We start from the raw sequence: 24,423 nt of genomic DNA, 5'->3' as shown, positions 1-24,423 counted from the left end.
ACTTAATGAGTGACAAACAGTACTCTTCATCAATCTGGCTCCAACTTTCTCTGATTGCTGTTGCCAGATCAGCTTTGCAGGTTGGAGCCTTGTCATGGACCATTTTCTTCAACTTCCACCAAAGATTTTCAATTGGATTAAGATCCGGACTATTTGCAGGCCATGACATTGACCCTATGTGTCTTTTTGCAAGGAATGTTTTCACAGTTTTTGCTCTGTGGCAAGATGCATTATCATCTTGAAAAATGATTTCATCATCCCCAAACATCCTTTCAGTTGATGGGATAAGAAAAGTGTCCAAAACATCAACGTAAAGTTGTGCATTTATTGATGATGTAATGACAGCCATCTCCCCAGTGCCTTTACCTGACATGCAGCCCCATATCATCAATGACTGGCAGTCATCTTTATAAATCTCATTGGAACGGCACCAAACAAAAGTTCCAGCATCATCACCTTGCCCAATGCAGATTCATCACTGAATATGACTTTCATCCATTCATCCACAGTCCACGATTGCTTTTCCTTAGCCCATTGTAACCTTGTTTTTTTCTGTTTAGGTGTTAATGATGGCTTTCATTTAGCTTTTTTGTATGTAAATCCCATTTCCTTTAGGCGGTTTCTTACAGTTCAGTCACAGACGTTGACTCCAGTTTCCTCCCATCTGTTCCTCATTTGTTTTGTTGTGCATTTTCGATTTTTGAGACATATTGCTTTAAATTTTCTGTCTTGACGCTTTGATGGCTTCCTTGGTCTACCAGTATGTTTGCCTTTAACAACCTTCCCATGTTGTTTGTAATTTGGTCCAGAGTTTAGACACAGCTGACTGTGAACAACCAACATCTTCTGCAACATTGCGTGATGATTTACCCTCTTTTAAGAGTTTGATAATCCTCTCCTTTGTTTCAATTGACATTTCCCGTGTTGGAGCCATGATTCATGTCAGTAAACTTGGTGCAACAGCTCTCCAAGGTGTGATCACTCATTTTTAGATGCAGACTAACGAGCAGATCTGATTTGATGCACGTGTTAGTTTTGGGGATGAAAATTTACAGGGTGATTCCATAATTTATTCCTCAGAATTGAGTGAGCCCATATTTTTTCCCTCTGCTTGGTCTAAAAAAGTAACCGTTACTGACTGCCACAATTATTTTTCCTGATTTCTTATAGTGTTTCTTAAAGCCAGAAAGTTGCCATTTGAAATGACTTTAGTTTTGTGTCATGTCTGTGATCTGCTTTTTTTTTCTCAAAATTAAACAACTGAATGAATATCCTCCGAGGCCGGTGATTCCATAATTATTACCAGGGGTTGTAGAAACACAATTTAAACTGCAAAATCGTTCATAGAATCTCAGCTTTGTATTTATACCAAATATGGGTGTATTATTGCTCTTGGCATTGTATTAAATAGCCAGGATTCAATTAGGGTTTTGTACATGTCTTAGTTACAGATTTCAATTTAAATTTTCAATTATTAATTTATATAGCGCCAACTCACGACAAAGTCACCCCAAGGCGCTTCACACAATTCATAACAACACAATTTAAAATCAAAATTAAAAGCAAGAAAAGCACAATAAAAAGATAAAACACAGTAGAATAAAAAGAAATTACAAAACAAACACAAACAGATTAAATTACCCTTACCAAAAAGTAGTACATGCAAGTATGTTTCAAGTATACTTCCAGTTTACTTTTTATATACTTATCAGTACTTTTTTTGGTAAGGGTACTGATAAGACAGTCTAAAAAAGTGGGTCTTCAGTCTTGATTTAAAAGTCTCCACCATGTCTGACTGCCTAATAACAGCAGGTAGATTGTTCCAAAGAGTCAGACCATGGTAAGACCCCACAGACTTCTTGTTCATCCTCGGAACACACAGAAGCCCTGCGAACGCATGGGCCACGCAGGTACGTAGGGCTTAACCAAGTCTGCCAGGTAGGAAGGTGCCAGTCCGTGAACAGTTTTATAAACCAACAATAAAACTTTAAAATCCAATCTGGCAGAAACCTGTAGTCAATGAAGGGATGCCAGAATGGGAGTAATGTGGTCAAACCTTCTACTTTGTGTCAAAAGTCTGGCAGCAGCATTCTGTACCAATTGAAGTCCTCGAATGCTAGAATGCTGCAGGCCAGAAAATAAAGCATTACAATAATCCATGCTGGACGAAATACATTGAGGAAAATAAGTATTTGAACACCCTGCGATTTTGCAAGTTCTCCCACTTAGGCTGGGTTCACACGGCAGGATAATTAGGCCGATATCAGACCCGATCTTCCCCTTCCGACAATCTTAAGGACGCCCCGACAATCGTGATGATGCTAAAGATAATCTTATCAAATATTCCTTCCATGTGTGGTGTGTTCAGAGTGCTCTGATCTGCTCGGAAGGGCGTCAGAAGCGCACCGATCGCAAATTGGGGATATTCAACATGTTGGATTTTTTTGGCCCGATATCGCAGCGTGTGTTGTGTCCTCCGACCAAAACAAGCTCACAGCCTGCTGAACGTGATGTGCAGCCAATCAGAAAGCGAGGTGATGGACGCACAGAGCAGAAAATAAAACAGCTGTTCTGACTTACCAGAAAGTCCGGTGGTCGCGCTGTCTCCACTCCTTTAAAGAACGCCTTTTCTTTTTCTTTTTGTATCGTTTTTTTTCCCTCTGTTAAATAGTCCACAAAGTACCTCCATTTGTTTACTCTGAGGTCACGTTTAATCTCGAGAGATTTTGCGAGATTTCCTGTCTGAGCTGTGAATGTCCGTGCATGTAATCTGTTCGTGTGTGGTGTTGTTGTCCTCACCGTGTGGCTGAACACCACACACTGTACGACCAAACCTGTTAGATCCATGATTTTTTATCTTCACATGTGGTCTCTCAGGTTTTGGAAACCTAAAGATAATTTTAAGATCCTGCTGTGTGAACCAGGCTTTAGAAATCATGGAGGGGTCTGAAATTTTCATCTTAGGTGCATGTCCACTGTGAGAGACATAATCCACAAAAAAACAAATCCGGAAATGACAATGTATGATTTTTTTTTTAAATAATTTATTTGTATGTTACTGCTGCAAATAAGTATTTGAATACCTACCACCCAGCAAGTATTCTGGCCTCACAGACCTGTTAATTTTCTTTAAGAAGCCCTCTTATTCTGCACTCTTTACCTGTATTAATTGCACCTGTTTGAACTTGTTACCTGTATAAAAGACACCTGTTCACACATTCAATCAATCACACTCCATCCTGTCCACCACAGCCAAGACCAAAGACAGCCAAGACCAAGGACACCAGGGACAAAACTGTAGACCTGCACAAGGCTGGGATTGACTACAGGACAACAGGCAAGCAGCTTGGTAGAAGACAACAACTGTTATGATTATTTATTAGAAAGTGGAAGAAACACAAGATGACTGTCAGTCTCCCTTGGTCTGGGATTCCATGCAAGATCTCACTTTGTGGTGTAAGGATGATTCTGATAAAGCTCTGAACTACACAGGAGGACCTGGTCAGTGACCTGAAGAGAGCTGGGACCACAGTCACAAAGATTACATTAGTAACACATGATGCTGTCATGGTTTAAAATCCTGCAAGGCAGCAAGGTCCCCCTGCTCAAGTCAGCACATGTCCAGGCCCATTTGAAGTTCACCAGTGACCATCGGGATGATCCAGAGGAGGCATGGGAGAAGGTCATGTGGTCAGATGAGACCAGAATAGAGCTTTTTGGAATCAACTCCACTTACCATGTTTAGAGGATGAGAACAACCCCAAGAAAACCATCCCAACTGTGAAGCATGGGGGTGTAAACATCATACTCTGGGGGTGCTCTTCTGCAAAGGGGACAGGACGACTGCACCGTATTGAAGGGAGGATGGATGGGGTCATGTATTGCGAGATTTTGGCAAACAACCTCCTTCCCTCAGTAAGAGCATTGAAGATGGGTCATGGCTGGGTCTTCCAGCATGAAATGACCCCAAACACACAGCCAGGGCAACTAAGGAGGGGCTCCGTAAGAAGCATTTCAAGGTCCTGGAGTGGCCTGGCCAGTCTCCAGACCTGAACTCAATAGAAAATCTTTGGAGGGAGCTGAAACTCCAAACCTGAAAGATCTAGAGAAGATCTGTATGGAGGAGTGGACCAAAATCCCTGCTGCAGTGTGTGAAAACCTGGTGAAAAACTACAGGAAGTGTTTGACCTCTGTAATTGCAAACAAAGGCTACTGTACCAAATATTAACATTGATTTTCACAGGTGTTCAAATACTTATTTGCAGCAGTAACATACACTCAACAAAAATATAACGCAACACTTTTGGTTTTGCTCCCATTTTGTATGAGATGAATTCAAAGATCTAAAACTTTTTCCACATACACAATATCACCATTTCCCTCAAATATTGTTCACAAACCAGTCTAAATCTGTGATAGTGAGCACTTCTCCTTTGCTGAGATAATCCGTCCCACCTCACAGGTGTGCCATATCAAGATGCTGATTAGACACCATGATTAGTGCACAGGTGTGCCTTAGACTGCCCACAATAAAAGGCCACTCTGAAAGGTGCAGTTTTGTTTTATTGGGGGGGGGATACCAGTCAGTATCTGGTGTGACCACCATTTGCCTCATACAGTTCAACACATCTCCTTCGCATAGAGTTGATCAGGTTGTCAATTGTGGCCTGTGGAATGTTGGTCCACTCCTCTTCAATGGCTGTGGGAAGTTGCTGGATATTGGCAGGAACTGGTACACGCTGTCGTATACGCCGGTCCAGAGCATCCCAAACATGCTCAATGGGTGACATGTCCGGTGAGTATGCCGGCCATGCAAGAACTGGGACATTTTTCAGCTTCCAAGAATTGTGTACAGATCCTTGCAACATGGGGCGTGCATTATCCTGCTGCAACATGAGGTGATGTTCTTGGATGTATGGCACAACAATGGGCCTCAGGATCTCATCACGGTATCTCTGTGCATTCAAAATGCCATCAATAAAATGCACCTGTGTTCTTCGTCCATAACAGACGCCTGCCCATACCATAACCCCACCGCCACCATGGGCCACTCGATCCACAACATTGACATCAGAAAACCGCCTCACCTACACGACGCCACACACGCTGTCTGCCATCTGCCCTGGACAGTGTGAACTGGGATTCATCCGTGAAGAGAACACCTCTCCAATGTGCCAAACGCCAGCGAATGTGAGCATTTGCCCACTCAAGTCGGTTACGACGACGAACTGGAGTCAGGTCGAGACCCCGATGAGGACGACGAGCATGCAGATGAGCTTCCCTGAGACGGTTTCTGACAGTTTGTGCAGAAATTCTTTGGTTATGCAAACCGATTGTTTCAGCAGCTGTCCGAGTGGCTGGTCTCAGATGATCTTGGAGGTGAACATGCTGGATGTGGAGGTCCTGGGCTGGTGTGGTTACACGTGGTCTGCGGTTGTGAGGCTGGTTGGATGTACTGCCAAATTCTCTGAAACGCCTTTGGAGACGGCTTATGGTAGAGAAATGAACATTCAGTACACGAGCAACAGCTCTGGTTGACATTCCTGCTGTCAGCATGCCAATTGCACGCTCCCTCAAATCTTACGACATCTGTGGCATTGTGCTGTGTGATAAACTGCACCTTTCAGTGTGGCCTTTTATTGTGGACAGTCTAAGGCACACCTGTGCACTAATCATGGTGTCTAATCAGCATCTTGGTATGGCACACCTGTGAGGTGGGATGGATTATCTCAGCAAAGGAGAACGATGCTCACTATCACAGATTTAGACTGGTTTGTGAACAATATTTGAGGGAAATGGTGATATTGTGTATGTGGAAAAAGTTTTAGATCTTTGAGTTCATCTCATACAAAATGGGAGCAAAACCAAAAGTGTTGCGTTTATATTTTTGTTTAGTGTATAAATAAATTATTTTAAAAATCATATATTGTGATTTCCAGATTTTTTTTTTAGATTATGTCTCTCACAGTGGACATGCACCTAAGATGAAAATTTCAGACCCCTCCATGATTTCTAAGTGGGAGAACTTGCAAAATCGCAGGGTATTCAAATACTTATTTTCCTCACTGTAAACGCATGTATCAAAGTCTCAGCATCAGCCGTAGACAGGATGGGACGAATCCTCGCCACATTTCGCAGATGGAAGAAGGCAGTCCTCGTAATGTCTCTAATGTGGGGGCCAAAATCAAATCAAATCAATTTCATTTATATAGCGCCAAATCACAACAAACAGTTGCCCCAAGGTGCTTCATATTGCAAGGCAAAGCCATACAATAATTACAGAAAAACCCCAACGGTCAAAATGACCCCTGTGAGCAAGCACTTGGCTGACAGTGGGAAGGAAAACTCCCTTTTAACAGGAAGAAACCTCCAGCAGACCCAGGCTCAGGGAGGGGCAGTCTTCTGCTGGGACTGGTTGGGGCTGAGGGAGAGAACCAGGAAAAAGACATGCTGTGGAGGGGAGCAGAGATCAATCACTAATGATTAAATGCAGAGTGGTGCATACAGAGCAAAAAGAGAAAGAAACACTCAGTGCATCATGGAACCCCCCAGCAGTCTAAGTCTATAGCAGCATAACTAAGGGATGGTTCAGGGTCACCTGATCCAGCCCTAACTATAAGCTTTAGCAAAAAGGAAAGTTTTAAGCCTAATCTTAAAAGTTAGAGAGGGTGTCTGTCTCCCTGATCCGAATTGGGAGCTGTTCCACAGGAGAGGAGCCTGAAAGCTGAAGGCTCTGCCTCCCATTCTACTCTTACAAACCCTAGGAACTACAAGTAAGCCTGCAGTCTGAGAGCGAAGTGCTCTTTTGGGGTGATATGGTACTAAGAGGTCCCTAAGATAAGATGGGACCTGATTATTCAAAACCTTATATTCAAAAACGACAACGTTAGGATCGAAAAGTACTCCAAGATCCTCACTTTGTCCGTATGATGCACAACACACGAACCAAAATTAAGTGCCAACTGTTCAAAATGATGCCGATGTCTGGCTGGACCAAGAACCATCATTTCAGTCTTATCAGAATTCAAGAGTAGGAATTACTAGACAACCAACTTCTCACAGATATAAGGCAATCTTCTAAGGCTTTTATATGTTGTTGTATAGCTGATGCACTAAATGGGCTAAATATTCCTGAACAGCAAATGATGTCACATGTTCATGCACAACTTACACCAGAATTCTATCTGTACATTATCAATATAATTTTCATCTCAAAACACACAATATAAGACTATATAACAATCATGTAACATAGCCTCGAAGATTCACAAGTCATGTAACATAACATTATGTGGAATTGTTGCTATATCATATCTAAATAAATTTCTGTGCACAATTATATGGCATTACACAGTATTAAGACTCGATATAAAAAAAACTCTGAAACATTTGTGACTTGAGCTACTCCAATTACATAAGACATTTTTAAAGCACTAGCCATTTGGTACATGTAGCTACTCATAACGAGTGCAGCCTGTGGGTAATGTTGCAGTACAACTAGACTATGAATGTTCACTGATTAACTAGCTACAGTCTTATAGCACGTGCAGCTGGAGGGTGGTCATTAGGAGGGGGTGACGAGGCCATTTTCTTCTTCCCTTCCATTTCCAACAGGACTGCATTAACTTGGCAAAGGCTCCAGCACATGCTTCCAGACATACTCGTATGCCTGGTAGTTAGCTCTCCTCAGATGCTGGTCAAGGCTCAGACTCACTTTGTCACTCGACCCTTACAGGCAGAATGAAATGCAGTTTCTCCAGGTCTTGGTGCAGTTAACTGGGACAACTTAACCTAACCTTTGTAAACTTTGCAGTGTACTATATGTGCACCCCTGTGGCCATAGAATATATATACAAGGCACAGGGTCGGCAGCATCGTTAGAGTATTAAGAAAGTGACAATGTGCATGTAGTACAATGTTCACAGTTTGGTGGTGAATGTTGAACTGTTCAACAGTCTGACAGGATTCGGGTAGAAGCTGTTTTTCAGTCTGGACGTTTTTGCCCGGATGCTGCACAGCCCCCTTGCAGAGGGAAGGGCTGTGAACAGACTGCGCAGGGTGGGTGGAGTCTCGGAGAATGCACATGGTTTTGTCTCTACATCTGGAGATGTAGATGTCCCCAGTGGGTGGTAATCTGCATCCGATGGTCCTCTGTGACTTCACCACCTGCTGAAGCGCTTTCTTCTCCTCCACCGTGCAGCCACCATACCACACAGGGAGGCAGCAGGACAGGACACTCTCCACTGCACAGCTGTAGAAGGCCCTGAGGACCTCGGTGTTCAGTCCGGCCCTTCCCAATTTCCTCAAAAAATAGAGACGTTGGTGGGCTTTCTTGATGACAGCCGTGGTGTTGGTGTGCCAGGTGAGAGTGTTGGAGAGGTGGACTCCAAGATACCTGATGGAGGAGACGATCTCCACGGCTGCTCTGTTGATGTAGAGGGGGAGAGGGTGGGGGGGGCTGACCTGCAGAAGTCAACAACTGTCAACAAGGCTGTCCCCTGTGGGTGATAGAGCTTCATTTCTTGCTTGCATCTGGCAGAACAACTTGTACCTCAAGGTATTCATGTTGTGGCAGCTTTGGCATCACACAGCGCTCCAACAAATGCTTCTACAGGCTGAAACAAGGCTGGTCCTGTGCTTGTGTTTTCTACGAGACATCCAAGGCTTTCTCAGGATCAGCATGGGCCATTTTCCATGGCTTAACTTTTCCATTGCTCCTGAAGCTGCTTGATAATTTGATAGTTTTGCCATTTTGAAAATTTTATGGCTCAAGGATGAATTCTTAAGAAACTGAGAAAGCAAGGGAAATAAACAAGATACCATGCTAGAATGTAGCTACAAAACTTACAATAGACACAGGATGCCTTACGTATGTTTTTCTTTCATCTGCTATATCCTAAAGATTTTTCAAAATGCACAAAAATGTCATACACTAACATTGTCTATTAAATGGTACATAATACAGAGTTTATGTGAGATTTTTAATGATTGTAACCACCCATAAAGCAGACAATAGCAGAATAATTTTTGCAGTTCAATCATTCATTCACCACTAATGGAAAGAAAGTATAAGTAAAATGTGAACTGCTGTATCTCCACAATGTAAACAAGCAAAATTGAGCAATAACTACTCAGAGAAAATGATGAAACAATGTAACAATTAGTAAAAACCACTGAAATAGGTCACTGTATCCAGTATGTGTTATATGGCTGGGGGGGCCTGGCTGCCGGTTTGTTTGTCTTTTGGTTTCCTCCCAGGTGGCGTGCATTTGGGACTGAGTGGCTGTGTTGCTGAGGCTGTCAGGACCTCACCCTGATCACCTGCGACTCGTCAGGACTCACAGCTGTGGTGCATCTGGATGGATTGGAACATGTTGGCATTTAAGACTGGAGTGCACAGTGTGTATTTGCCAGAGACTCGACCTTGTGACCAGACGGGTGAGATCGTCGTCTTGGGAGCCATCTCATCAGCAGCGGATGTTGAGAACGTCCAGGTTTGATGCACAGTCTGTGAAAGAGGAGGGGGTGAGGTCTCACGCTCGTCAGCACACTTCCTGAGGTACGTTAGATTTTGTGACTAACAGTTATACAGTCAGTAAATGTGGTGTCCCTCACACCTTATTGTATTGAGCTGTTTGTTAGTCATGTATCAGCTTCCACTGCGGTGGAGTTTTGTGAACTGGATGTTCCATGCCTGCAGGTTTGGAAGCTGATCAGTAATCAAGCCAGGAAGTGTTTGCTGTTTGTACACCTTTAAGTGTTCTGTGTGTAGAGTGTGGACTCACATAATGGTTCCTTCTTTCACAGACTCGGTTTGTTGCGGCCACCTGGGGGGTGTCGGCGGGGTCCTTGGGTCCGAAACAGCTTCTGGCTCCGGACCGTTAGCGCTGCTGGGAGCGCACCACGCCAGGCCGCACCTTTTTGTTATTATATTTTCACTGTTATGTATTAAATTCAGTTAGCCTTTGTACCGTGCTCTGCTTATTTCATACTGGGTCCTTCAAACGCGGTCGGTTCTCCGAGCCTGAGTCCGACACATAACAGTATGAAAGGATTTGGGTTTTGATATATGGAATACTTTATCATTCTGTATCCACTATTGTGAGTTTCCATAAAATTTGCTGAGTCGCACACAATTACCCCATTGTGGGGTTATGTACCTTGTGTAGACAAGGTAAACCACCTTTCCAGGTCCAGGCATTGGGTATCCGCATCACCCCAAAAGGTCAAACTCAATCAACTCAGAAGTGTTGCACAGTCCATGTGCCTCTCAGTGCAAAGGACCCAGAGCAATGAACATCACTGCTGAGATAAGTGAATGTGTCTACAAGTCCACACTTTCACCACATGCAGACTTGTATACTTCTGATGGCTGCAGTATAGGAAGTCATTAAAAGCCTGAATCTTCATCTTGATCCAGCTACAATCTCAAACCCAGACACTTTGATTCCCACTCAGCTTCTCGAGCACTGCAGTCAGAGGATCCATGATTCCACAAAGAACACAGCATCATGCACAAAATCAGGTCAGTAAACCTTTTCAAGCCAACAAAAGCACCTTAAGTAACTGGTTTCCACAACATGACCCAGCACCCAGTCAATGCACGCACTGAACAGTGGACGAATGGAAAAATTCAGGGTCTCTGCCTCCACTCAACACAGCACCCAGTATCTGTGGATATGCTCGCTATGATGTCCAGTACCTTCTTGGGGATCCCACCATTTATCCAAATTCTAAGGATGTCCCAGTCAACTGAATCAAGCACTTTCCGAAAATCAACACAATAAACTCCAATACCAATACCAATAATAAAACTGCAGCACAACAATGCACAAAAATCCCAAATTAAAGAGTTGATAATGCAGAAAAAAGGTACCAGTTATATGCTGATGATGAAAAAACAGGGATAATTAAGTGGACATTCAGTTCGCAAGTCCCTTTGAGATTTATAGTAAATTTCTACCAATGTGCAACTGATGCACAATTGCTCCCTTGTCCTTGAGCAGCTGTGGCTCATTTCACCAAACCTGTATCTGGCCATGAAGTCAGCCTGTATGCACCAATTGAGTGTTGTGAATTTCTTGCTATAAACACCAGTTTGACACACCTGATGACTTGAGAATGATCTTTTGCTGTAAAGGTTATGATATGAGCCAGTTAAAGTATTTGTTTTTTGTTTTTTTCTTTTCTTTGTGAGTGCAGCAGAGGGCTTGGTCTGTGAGGACAACAATATTCACATGGTTCCCTTCATGTTTGACCTCATTCAGTTGCTCCCAAAATGCCAGCAGGTTTGAACTCTTCTTCCTCACTTTCACTACAGGTATTGTACAAGTACAGTCCATCTATGCTTTCAGGGCTGCAGGTTCATGAGGGAAAACAACTGTTGCACTCTGGGAAGGCTTTACAAAAAATCACAAAGTTTTCATAAACTGCATTATGTAATTGAAACAGATAATGCTTTACTATGTTAGGCTCCAATCATAAATGTTTTTGTTGTCCATTCGGCTGCTTTCCATTTGTGTTCGGGGTCACCACAGCGGATAACAACCAGATCCGCATTGATATTTGGCACAGGTTTTTATGCCGGATGCCCTTCCTGACGCAACTACAGTGTTACCTGGAGAAACACACCCAGCCTCTGGTGGCTCCAATCATAAATGAAATATTTAAAAAATCCATAAATATGTAATGCAAAAGTACACATCACAAGTCACACAGTGTGAGAGCTCAAGTACTGGTGGTGGGCTGGTTGGAAACAAATTTCAATTTTCTTAATTGTTTCTTTACCATAATCTAGTATCGACAGAAATGTTTCACATTAATGATGTGCTGTGATGTACATCAAGATTTTTTTTACTGAAGTTAAAAAAAAACTGAAAATTCTGAGTCATTCGTAATTTGTGTTATTACACACACACACATGTACAGTGGCTTGCATAAGTATTCAGCTCCTTGGTATTTCACACATTTTAATTTGTTTATGGCATTTCAAAGACAAAAGGTAAATCAGGCTTCTCTATGGTCCCCTTTGGTATAATACCTGTAAATAATCAATTTTGTTGCCAGTTTTCTTCAGACAAGTCAGGGGATGGATACATGAACATTTCCAAGCCACTGAATATGTCTTGAACTTTATTTACATAACTTATGAAGAAATACAAACAGTATGACACTCTGTGGTAAATCTGTGTGGAGTAGACAGTTCTGAAAAACTGAGTGACTGTGCAAGAAGTAGAAGAGTGAGGAAAGCCACCAATACACCCAGACAACCAGAAGAAGTTAGTCTTCTGTGCTTGTGACTGTGGGCAGGCTTTGAGTGAGCACTGGTCCACCCCTCCCATCGGAATTCCTTTGTCTGACAACTTGCTGAGAGACTGTCGCTTTGCTTTATCAAAATGTTTCAGAAACTGTGAGGCACATCGAAGTGGACACCATTCGAGAAATTCAGACGGTTTTCGGGTGAAAATTTTAACGGCTGATGAGAGATTATGATGTGTTACTGTCGCTTTTAAGGACAACCCCTCCGAGCCGGTCGGTGCGCCGCTGTGTTGACCCAGGACGTCATGAGAGAACAGAGAAGTTTCAGAAGAGGTCGGGATCAGCAGTTTATCCAGACATTCCACTGTTAAAGGAGATTTTGTAATGAAAGACATGCGGACGGATTGGCGCGTCGGCACGCAGCCGCTCATGGTGAGGCTCCACAGAGAAACACCTCCGTTGGAAGCATTGCAGGACAAGTTGGAACATGCCCAGCTGTTTAAACAATTTCTCGGATACTCACTCCACTGAAAACCATCGAAAGCCGCCTGAATTTTACGAATGGCTATCAACACTCGAAACAGGTTGACGACGTCGCCTCGGAGCGCGGCGCCGACCGGCTCCATGGGTTGTCCTTAAAGCGACAGTAACACTCCATAATCTCTCATCAGCCGTTAAAATTTTCACCAAAAACCGTCTGAATTTCTCGAATGGTGTCCACTTCGATGTGCCTCACTGTTTCTGAAAAGTTTTGATAAAGCAAAGCGGCAGTCCTCTCAGCAAGTTGTCAGACAAAGGAATTCCGACGGGAGGGGTGGACCACTGCTCACACAAAGCCTACCCACAGGCGAATGACGCAACCGACAGGCGTGAAAAAACTCGCGCATGCACACGAGGGTTCAAGCTTGTCTGACGTAATCGCACGTTATTCAAATCCATATAGTTTTTTAAAAAAATAAAACGGTCGGTTACTTTTCTCACAGACCTCGTATTCAGTGGCTTGGAAATGTTCATGTATCCATCCCCTGACTTGTCTGAAGAAACTGTAAATTAAACTGATTACTTACAGGTATTATACCAAAGTGGCTGATTACTTATACAACCCATCATCTTGGCTTTTATATTTTTCATAAATTTATATCAGGTTGTAGAGATTTACTTTCAGTTTGAGTTTAAGGAAAATAATTTTAGAAATTTTTATATTGAGAAACCTGACTTATTTTTTTTTTTTTTTTGGATTTGAAATGCCATAAACAAATTAAAATATGTGGAATACAAAGGGGCTGAATACTTTTGCAAGCCACTGTATATATACAATAATATACAATAATAATAATTGAATATAGGTTGAAGAGGATTTGCAAATCATTGTATTCTGTTTATATTTACATTTTACACAACGTCCCAACTTCATTGGAATTGGGGTTGTATTTTTTACCCAACTGCCCAGACAACAACAGAAGATGCAGTTTTGTTTTGACAAATAGAGAATAAAATACTCAAACCTTTATTCTAACAATCTGGGATGGCAAACCTGCCACACATATACCCATCCGGGTCAGCCTAAGCTGCAGAGCAAATTGAACTGCCGTCAGAAAATCAACAAAGCTCTGACTGCACAAAAGAACTCCTGGTGATCATCTATAAACTAGTCATGTGGAGACCATCAGGGTCCATCATGTAAGCTGTTGAGATGAACGGATCATAGACTTTGGAAGCAGGCGGCTGCCAGCAGACACCTTGCACGTCGGCAGAGTAACCTGTCTGTTCTGTCAGAATCTGGCTGAAGTGGCTTTATTTAATTCTGTTCCCTTTCATCAGTAATATCTCATGTTTACAAAACCAAAATAAGTCCCCTGCAAACTAGGAAGTAATTCATTCTTAAATTCCCTTGGCTAGTTCATGTTACACAACCATCATATAATCATTGTCCGTTGAACTTTATTATCATAAAATTGCATTACTGTGATTTGTCCTGTTCTGATTAATCCCTGACTGAGTTAAATAAATGTTTTAAACATATGCGGGTGTCTGTGGTTTATATGTTTGAATAGAGGTATCGGATCTTGACCTGTAGAGCTTTTGACTGGGATATAAGAAGATAAGAGACTGATTTAATATTGACTGTTGATTGATTCTAAACATATTGATATTTTAACATTGTTATAAAATCATCCAGTCAATAGGTGGTGCCCCAAATTTTATTTGAGGTAAAATTAATTACTCATGTTAATTCACTACAAACACATCCCAGGGGGCGAAATAGTACGTGCATGTGCTAGTTTGTGCCTGTATTATTCGAGCAGTGCACGTAATTTTATACTGCACTTGCACTGGTGCAAGTAACTTTATCCAAGTTTTATCAACTATAAGCACCAGTAAAATGAACCAATAAAGGAATAAATAAGGAAAAAAACCATTTCCAGTGTGTTGTCTTCATTTTCCTGTGTTTTATGACTCTCACACACAGAGCGAGTTGCTGTGCTGTATTTGTTGTGTTCGCGCACGCACATGTAAACAAAGAAAAGGAAAAAAAACTGACTGCGGTTCCTCTCTCTCTGTCCTCAAACTGTCATCGTGTTATAAACCAGTCACCATTTGTTTTATTATACATCTGTGTAGTTAATAAAATTATCTTCACGGACGATTAGTTTGCGCATGCACGTAAAAAAAAAAAAAACTGGCTGCCTCTGTGGTTCCTTTACGGAACCCGGGAGAGGTAACTTAACACTCTGGGGCCGACGCCGTGCTCCCATTTTGTATGAGATGAACTCAAAGATCTAAAACTTTTTCCACATACACAATATCACCAGTTCCCTCAAATATTGTTCACAAACCAGTCTAAATCTGTGATAGTGAGCACTTCTCCTTTGCTGAGATAATCCATCCCACCTCACAGGTGTGCCATATCAAGATGCTGATTAGACACCATGATTAGTGCACAGGTGTGCCTTAGACTGTCCACAATAAAAGGCCACTCTGAAAGGTGCAGTTTATCACACAGCACAATGCCACAGATGTCGCAAGATTTGAGGGAGCATGCAATTGGCATGCTGACAGCAGGAATGTCAACCAGAGCTGTTGCTCGTGTATTGAATGTTCTAAGCCGTCTCCAAAGGCGTTTCAGATAATTTGGCAGTACATCCAACCAGCCTCACAACCGCAGACCACGTGTAACCACACCAGCCCAGGACCTCCACATCCAGCATGTTCACCTCCAAGATCGTCTGAGACCAGCCACTCGGACAGCTGCTGAAAACATTCGGTTTGCATAACCAAAGAATTCTGCACAAACTGTCAGAAACCGTCTCAGGGAAGCTCATGTGCATGCTCATCGTCCTCATCGGGGTCTCGACCTGACTCCAGTTCGTCGTCGCAACTTCCCACAGCCCTTGAAGAGGAGTGGACAACATTCCACAGGCCACAATTGACAACCTGATCAACTACGCGAAGGAGATGTGTTGCACTGCGTGAGGGCAAATGGTGGTTACACCAGATAACTGACTGGTATCCCCCCCCCAATAAAACAAACTGCACCTTTTCAGAGTGGCCTTTTATTGTGGGCAGTCTAAGGCACACCTGTGCACTAATCCATGGTGTCTAATCAGCATCTTGATATGGCACACCTGTGAGGTGGGAGGATTATCTCAGCAAAGGAGAAGTGCTCACTATCACAGATTAGACTGGTTTGTGAACAATATTTGAGGGAAATGGTGATATTGTGTATGTGGAAAAAGTTTTTAGATCTTTGAGTTCATCTCATACAAAATGGGAGCAAACCAAAGTGTTGCGTTTATATTTTTGTTGAGTATATAAGTAACTTTTGAATGATATGAGATAGAAACGTACTTTTTTTTTTTTTTTTTTTTTGCTGAAAATTTAACTTTGTGGACTTTCGAGCCAGCCATCTACCATCTTTGTACTCCTCATAGAAGCTGTGTGATGAAGTGCGCAATGTGAGGGTCCATCAGAATTGGTTCACCGTCACATGGTTTTCCAAAATCCAATTGTAGGGCAGATTTACCTCACGTGAAAAGCCAAGATCGTTTTCAGGAGTGATGTGTACTAGTTGGCCCGTTTTGAATAGCCCCCTGGGTGCTCCAGTGAGTACATATGCAATCTCCAATGCACCCTGCACCATTACGCACAGTGATCAGTGAAAGCAGACGGAGAGCCTCTGCTGACAATCTCACATGCTCAAACATCCGGTGCTATTTTGTGTTTTGTGCCTTGCTATTCTTTTTAAGTCTCTTGTGTTTATGATCCATTTTATGTTTTCAGTTGTTTGCTATTTATCTACTTTCTGTACAGCACTTTGGTCAGTGGAAGCTGTGTTGAAATGTGCTTTATAAATTAAGTTTACTTACTTTAACCCCCTGCAGTCCTCATGGGTTAAACCCAAGAGCAGAACTTTCAGAACTGTTTGTCTAAACTATTGGTCCCATGCTCCAGTATTCTCCTGATCCAGATTTGGGTGGTGTGAAAGCATACATGTTGAGTTCTGTTTTGTTGAGCCCATGAATGCTGGATCAGCTCGATTTCCCTGGTTGTAGCATTTGCAGTGTTTGTAATCGCCATTTTTTAACCAGATGGCAATAAATTAATATCTGCAGAAAGCCAAACCAGTTTTTGACCCTACGTAAACCAGATGAAAGACAGGGTGGCATCCAGGCCAAAGCACAGCTGAATGATGTTCTGTCTGTTTTGTGCGGCGTCACAGTTTTGGAGGGTGAAGAGCACCGCCACAGTTCTCCTTGTCTGGCCAACGACCTGCTTCTGAGCCTTTTCACAGCAGCCTCCAGCAGGAGCTCAGTGACCGGGAGGTGTCCTTAGCTGACAGCGATCACGCCACCTTCATGCACCATATCTTAGAGCGCCAGCGTGATGGCCACGCTGCACCATTCTGCTTACCTGTTATTAAAGGTAAGTTCGTGTCGGCTCCTAATCGCCCGCTCTTACGGCTCACATACAGTGGACATAACTTACTAGAAACAGACCTGCAGGTGACTTTCAGATACTGTCTGATTGTCTGTACTTACTCTTCAGCCAAACACATCTGTGCATCTGAGCATGTGAGCGTGAGCGAGGTTAGCTTTAAGTATTTCTTGTCTGTTTACAGAAGAGTGCGGGAAGCCTTCAGATAGGCAGGACACAGTCTCCATCTTTCCCACACCACTGGTAGCAGCAAGAGGTGACAGGATCAACCAGCACTTTACAGGTAACCCCTCTAAAACCAGCAGTGCCACACATGAGGCAGCACTGCTCCTGTGACTGAATTAGGCTCTTCTGAGGTTCCTCCAGTGGCTTAAACAACATTAAGAAAAAAATGCTGTCGATTGATGACACATTGAGAAACTTTTTTTTCAGGTCCACATTGCAAGGCTGTGGTCAGGTCAGCTGAGTCAGGTTGGTTCTGTTCTCTGCCACATACACAGTGGTCCCTCGTTTATCGCAGGAGTTACGTTCTAAACATATCCCACGATAGGTGAAATCCGCAAAGTAGTCAGGATTATTTTTTACAGTATTATACACGTTTTAAGGCTGTTAAAACTCCTCACTACACACTTTATACACTTTTCTCAAACAGGCAAGAACATTTCTCACTTTTTCTCTCGGTGTAAACACTCTCAAAGTTCAAACCTTAGTAGAAAAATAAGACCAACCTGTTTTTCAGGCCCAAACATTTGTTTTGAGAAATAAAAATGGAACATTTTCCTATAAATAATTATGATGGCTTTAGAACTAACAAATTTTAATTTTAAGATCAATCCTACGAGGTTGGGACACATAAGAAATTATTAATAGTGACTGACCAGTATTTCACAGTTCCTCTGATCGCGTCTCTTCGTCCTGGTGCGCACCGCTGTTGCGTCCTTTTCCGCTGAGTCACACCTCGCTGCAGTGTCCTTTTTTCCAAGTGAAGAACACCGTTATGGGTAGTTGTTGGTGCTCTTTTTTCTTCTGGGCGAGAAGATTCTTATAAACAGACACGCAGAACACAATGCGCGTACTCTCCCTTCGCTCACTGCCTCTGGTGTTACCGTTGCGGGACATATGCAGGACCTGCACAGAATCCCAAGTCATTAAAAAGATACAAACCTCTTCTCAGTGGCCACGGAGTTCTGCGGCTGTGGTTACCAAGACCATGCAGAGGGCGCTGCGCATCAAAACAGCGGAGTTCAGTCTCTGGACCTGTTGCCAGATTTTGGCCACAACTCCGCACAGCAGACAGTGGGGCGGTTGTGAGTGGCCCGCTGCAGCGTTTACAGAGCCCGCCGATCGAATAAGCACATCAGATGGCAGTGAGAGCAATCATGGTGATGCCGACTGGCCTGCCATTGATGAGGACAATGCGCCTGCTAAAAAAAAAAAAAAAAAAAAGCAGCATGTAAAATTGCACAAAAAAATCCGCGAGGCTGCGAGAAAGGTGAACCACGTTATAGTGAGGGACCACTGTGAAACCCAGTAAAGTGATTCTGATGTGGCATTCACATGTTGGCTGTCTGCTGCAGACAGTAAGCTGCATCGTCTTCAGTGTCTCATTGTCTGTAATGAGAGGATGACAATAAAATCTTGCCACCACTGGCTGTGACAGCGGCTGCTGCACATCTTGAGCATACTGTACATGCTGTGGAAAATTAAAAATGTTCTACTTTTTCCACATGACCCCCGAAGACAACCCAGTTCATTAAACATACCACTTTGCTGTCCCATTTCGAGAATGCTGGTTGGAAAATACAATACCAGAAATCTTTCCCAGCTGCAGTGAGGGAGAACTGGCACATCACTCATCCAAGAATCCACGAAATGTTCCAGTAAGATGTCAGCCATTGCCTGTTTCCTTAATGGGATATATTGGGGAACTCAGAAGAACCTAATTCTTCAGTAATGCTGCAGCAGTGTTGTAATTCTTTTCACAAGAACTCCAAAAAATGAGAGAACACAGTAATTATAGGGGTTAAATGACGGATTTCCATCACTTGGGCTGCCAAAAGGCCATATACGTGACAGTTGGCAAGTAAACGGTGCTGTCTGACTCGTGCTTCACACGCCTCCCTCGCCGGATATGACAAGTTTATTTTCAGCAGCATTTGGAATGAAATCTGATGAAAAATCCACATATTTCAGTGATGCTACCGTGGCAGCAGAAGTGTTGTTCTGATAGACTGTTTATAGGATAAATGAACCAGATTCTCTAATTGTGCACGTTCCTACTGAGTGGACCAGCCAAACATGGGAAACTGGTCTAAAACTAGTGTTTTTTTTGGTGGCATTTCTTGTTAAATGCTCGGCATCTGTGCTGGATCATTCAATTTCATTTCATTTCCATTTATTTGTACAAGGACAGCATACAATTACATTATGCTCATTGAGCAGAGATGTTTGTACCAGATTGTAGCTGCAACAGCTAATTTCCATCTGTAGTCCTTGAGGGTCAGGGGGATACACATAGGGCTATTAAATACATCACAAACAAACCTACAAATACTAAATTCATAAAATATATAATATTAAATTCATTCTTACGTCATTCATTTCTAAAATACTGTGCCATATCAAAACATTTAAAACAACCATTCATAATTCATCCCTGTCACTCATAACATGCAGCATCAAAACATCAAAATTGTCAAGACATTCATAAATTCATCTAAACCTCTCAATTACTGTACAATATCAAAACACTTGTAAAAGATATTCACCCTTCATACAGTTCATCTCTCAATTTCTATATAGAATCAGAACACTTATTACACATGTTCAGTGTTAACTTTAGCAGTGCTGTATATTTAGTGCCTGCATCTTTGGTTTTGGAGGATCCATGATTTTACCTCTACAGAAAATGTCTTAGTCTGGCTGTGTTTTTATTTCTTCTGGTAGTATGTTCCACTTCTTTGTGGCTCTGTACGAAAACGTTGATTGTGCAAATGCAGTCTTACATTTGGGAATAGTGCACTGCCTCCGAGTGGTTGCTCTTGTTACCCTTGTTATTGTATCAGAGGACAGGTGAATGAAGTTCTTGAGAGGTGGCAGAGCTTGATTATGGACTATTTTGTATACCATTTGAACCTCATGGAGAAAGATAAGATTTTCAAAGCTGAGTATGGCGTATTTGCTCAATATATGACAATGGTGGTATTGGATGCTTTTTTGGTCGAGGATTTTAAGAGCCCTTTTGTACAGGGACTCCAAGGGTCTTAACGTTGTTGGGTTTGCTTGGGCCCAACTAGTTATACAATAAGTGAAATGAGGTGTTATCATTGCATTTAGAAAGCATTTTGCAGCCTCTGTTGTTAATATATTTCTGATGCTTTTAAAAGTAGCTAAATTAAATTTCAAAGTGTTTGAGATCTTTTTTATATACTTCTTAAAGCTGAGAGTTGAATCTAATGTAAGCTCTAAATATTTAAATTGTTACAATTTTTATAATTTGATCACTGATAATAATATTTGGATATACTGTTGTTTTATTCTTAATAGTAAAATACATGGCTGCTGTTTTTTTTCTAAGTTTAGTGTTAGACAGGATTCCTGAAGCCAGGTAGAAACTCTTCCCATGGCTATAGTTAGTTTGTTCACAACCTCAGTCATATTTGTTCTGTGTGTGTATATTATTGTATCGTCTGCGTACATTTGTATGCTCACATTGTCACATACTGAAGGTAAATCAACTATATATAAGGAAAATAATGCCAGGCCCAAAATTGACCCTTGTGTAAACCTATATTGCACAGTTTTATCTCAGATACTACATTATTAATTCTCACACATTGATTTCGCCTTGATAAATAAGATTTTAACCAACTTATTGTGTTTTCTGATAGTTTGAATCTTTGTAATTTTGAATAGAGAAATTCATGATTTACGGTATCGAATGCTCTGCGTAGGTCTAAGAAAATTGCTCCAACAACTCCTCCTTTGTCTAAATTTGATTTTATGTTTTCCAAGAGATAGCTACAGGCTGTATCTGTAGAGTGGTGCTTTCTAAAACCAAACTGCATGGGATGTAACAACGCATTTGATTATAGATGATCAATTATTTGCCTGGACACTACCTTTTCTATGATTTTGGAGAATATTGGAAGAATGCTAATCGGTCTATAATTTTCCATTTCTTGTTTATTACCAGATTTGTGTATAGGAATTATTGCTGCAGTTTTCATTTTATCTGGAAAAGAATTTTGTTCAATTGAAAGATTTGTTAACCTTGTTAACCCAACTACACTTCGTCAGGTCCCTGTTCGGGCGCCACGTGTCAGATCCCGCTATATATATATAAATATATAAAAACCAGCTCTCCGTCTCTGGGGTCCGACCTTCGTTGTCTCCGCGGGTATTACCCAGCGGGGCTACACAAAGGCTGTTCAAGCTGTGGCGAGGAGATTCGTCTAGCCGCTCACTGCTTCCATCCGGACGGTCCACACCGCTGACGATGATCTCGCACCCCGGTCGAATAGCCTCCTTCTGGAACCAGGATACGAGCCGGCCACGCCCGTTAATGGCAGCTCTCCTCTATGGATCAGGGCTCTTGGAATGTTGCTCAGATTTTAAATTTAGTGACTCGTACAGCGAGTCCCCATGATGCGTTAATTTTGTTAAAAACCAGACTAACCTTTTAGAGCACTTTTTGATGTTGTACACCCAAATAAACTTTAACTTTTACACCTTAAGAAGAATCAATAAATCCAATGTCCGAGCCTTAACACTTTAACTGCATGCTTGGAAATTTATTGCAGTTTTTGCAAGTGCTGGACAACATAAACAAAATCGGTTATATGATGATAATTTCACAACAGTAATTCAAATATAATCCGAATAATAATTGGCAGAGATTTTGTTTTGATTCAATATGCTGTCTGATCTTACTCTGACTGGACTGGATTAACTTCTCAACAAATTTTCTAGGAGTGAGGGAAGGAGGTTTTTTTGATGTTTAAAGTCCCCAGTTAGACGAATTGGTCTCCTCTTCATCAGCTTTTAGTTGTTAGCTGACCACGATCCTTGTGATGTTGTAATCCTTCTGGAAATATATCCACATAAGAGTTCTATATCCTTCAGGAAATAAATCCACATAAGAGTTTATTCCTTCTTCAATCAACCAAAAGTTGATCTAATCCATTCTGGTACGATGTGATGTTCCATGAAAGAGAAAACGTTGAAACTTCCCCACTCAGACTTAAGGTCAGTGATTATTCTCCAAATGCTCTGCTACTCCATGACTGGACGGCCTGAGTGGGAGTTGGAAAACTCTCTCAAATAATCTCTTATGTCTCCAATCCTCTCGCTCCTCGATTCCAATCGCAGCTCACAAGATGGTCAAGTCTTTGTGATCTCCTCGTAGCAGCGGAGAAGTGACAACAGCACCTCTCCCTGAAGAATAACCCCATTTCCTGTTGTTTGCAGTTTTTATATGAAACTCGTTGTTGCTGAGTTGATCTTGGTTACCATAGGGATAATGGTGACTCAAAACCTCCCTCCCTACTCCTTTTCTTTTACTGGAAGCCTCTGGAGACATTTCCTGGCTGCCGGTAACTGATGTCCCGGTTGTCAGTAACTAAGGTGACTCAGTTCCTGTTTTTCTGCCTAACACACTTTTTCCGAGAATTCATACTTTCTAAATCATGTTCACATCAATCACATTTAATCATATTCAATCATCTCATTACAACTCTTTTTCACATAAAACAATTTATATGACATATACAAACATTTCCTTCCTTATTATTCATTTCATATCTTATTACATCTTAATCATTTTTCAGTTGTTTTATCATCAGCTCTTCTGGCCTCACTTGCGACATCATCAACTTCTTCTTTTTTCTCTGCCTCTCCACTAAAACAACTTCTTGAGTTCCTCTTTCTCCTGACTGCAATGAAAAACAACTTCTTTCAGTTCCTCTTTTCTCTGTAACTGCACCCTTTATGAAAAACAACACTTTCCTCTTTCTTGTGACTGCATGAAAAACAACTCATATAATCATTCATTTTACTTATTTGTAACATACGTTTTCTAATCAACTCTTACTGTTATTACATTAATAGTTCATTTAATCATACTTTGTCATTTCAAAATCATCTTAGACATATTCCATCGTCTTCACCACTGAGTTCATCCCGTGGGCCTCTCCATCTGCAATGGAAAAGTCCGGTATGACCTCACTTACTCCAGGAAAGTACCAAACACTGTTCAGTTTATTCCAACCACGTGTGTAATAATCCCATGGCATGTATTATATTCCAAGATGAAAACAAGCTGAAAGCAAGCTTCAAGTCATCTTTCTTGACACCCCCTCCATGACTTGAAGCTCTGCACGATCTCTTTATACTTCCATAAAAACATCCCCGTCGTCGTCGATAGGGTGAAGGGTGAGCACTCTCTTCTCATCCACCATCGGAGACAGAACAGGAGGCCGCTGGAGTTGAACGACATCGTCCAGCACCACGTACTCCTCCTCGCCCATCTGTAGGTTGCTGTCGCCGTCAGAAGGCTGCTCATTCCCAGTTGCGATGCTTGCGATGGTAATTCCGATGGAGATGGTTGTCGCCTCATATTCCTGAGAAGATAATCCGCAGGGAACGATGATGCACATGGTGAAGCGGGGGTCACAGGTGTATAACACGGTGGTAACCTGGTGTAGATTGGTCGTGGTGGGATGTATCCTTCGTTGAGGTGAAGCTTCAGCGTGAATATCCTCAGGCTCGGGCTGTTGAAGGTGTTCCTCCAGGAACACCTGCGTGAGGGCTCCAACACCAGTTATATCCTCGGTCTGCACTCCAACTCCACAGTGTGCTGTGGCGATGAACGTGGAAATGGTGGTAGTGAAGGACCAGTGCCACGATCTGGCCATCGGCAAGATGAGCTGTGGAGAATTCTATTCCCGTAGGGTACATTCCACATTTTGGAAAACACGGGGCAATACGTATATCCTTCTTGAGACACTATAGTGTCAGCTCGTATTTGCTCAACACAAGGGAATGCCAAATCACGGTTGCCTCAGCCTCAATTTTCAGGTATGTTGCTGTTGGTACCTGGGGCACAAAAGATGTATCCTTCCGTCCCATTATTCCTCGTGCCACTTGGACAGCGAAGTTGTTGCTGTAACACGTCGGGCACCCAGAGTCGGTGTTACCTCCCAGAGGTAGATCGCTTGTTCCAGGGTGGCT

The 24,423-nt window shown here is 42.2% G+C and overlaps 1 protein-coding gene across 1 annotated transcript in view; it reads left to right on the top strand.

Moving 5' to 3' along the window:
• The window catches only part of szt2 (SZT2 subunit of KICSTOR complex), a 701,839-nt gene that overhangs the window by 178,689 nt on the left and 498,727 nt on the right, over positions 1 to 24,423 (top strand). The window contains 8 exon segments of the mRNA XM_034179252.1: positions 10,192 to 10,357; positions 10,459 to 10,524; positions 11,201 to 11,291; positions 11,293 to 11,320; positions 16,979 to 17,038; positions 17,041 to 17,181; positions 17,378 to 17,439; positions 17,441 to 17,476. Coding sequence (XP_034035143.1) covers positions 10,192 to 10,357; positions 10,459 to 10,524; positions 11,201 to 11,291; positions 11,293 to 11,320; positions 16,979 to 17,038; positions 17,041 to 17,181; positions 17,378 to 17,439; positions 17,441 to 17,476 — 650 coding nt within the window.

The sequence above is a fragment of the Thalassophryne amazonica genome, chromosome 10 (assembly GCF_902500255.1).
Source record: "Thalassophryne amazonica chromosome 10, fThaAma1.1, whole genome shotgun sequence".
NCBI classification, from domain to species: domain Eukaryota; kingdom Metazoa; phylum Chordata; class Actinopteri; order Batrachoidiformes; family Batrachoididae; genus Thalassophryne; species Thalassophryne amazonica.
Note: the sequence above shows the minus strand (reverse complement) of the source record. Positions and strands in the feature narration are given on the sequence as shown.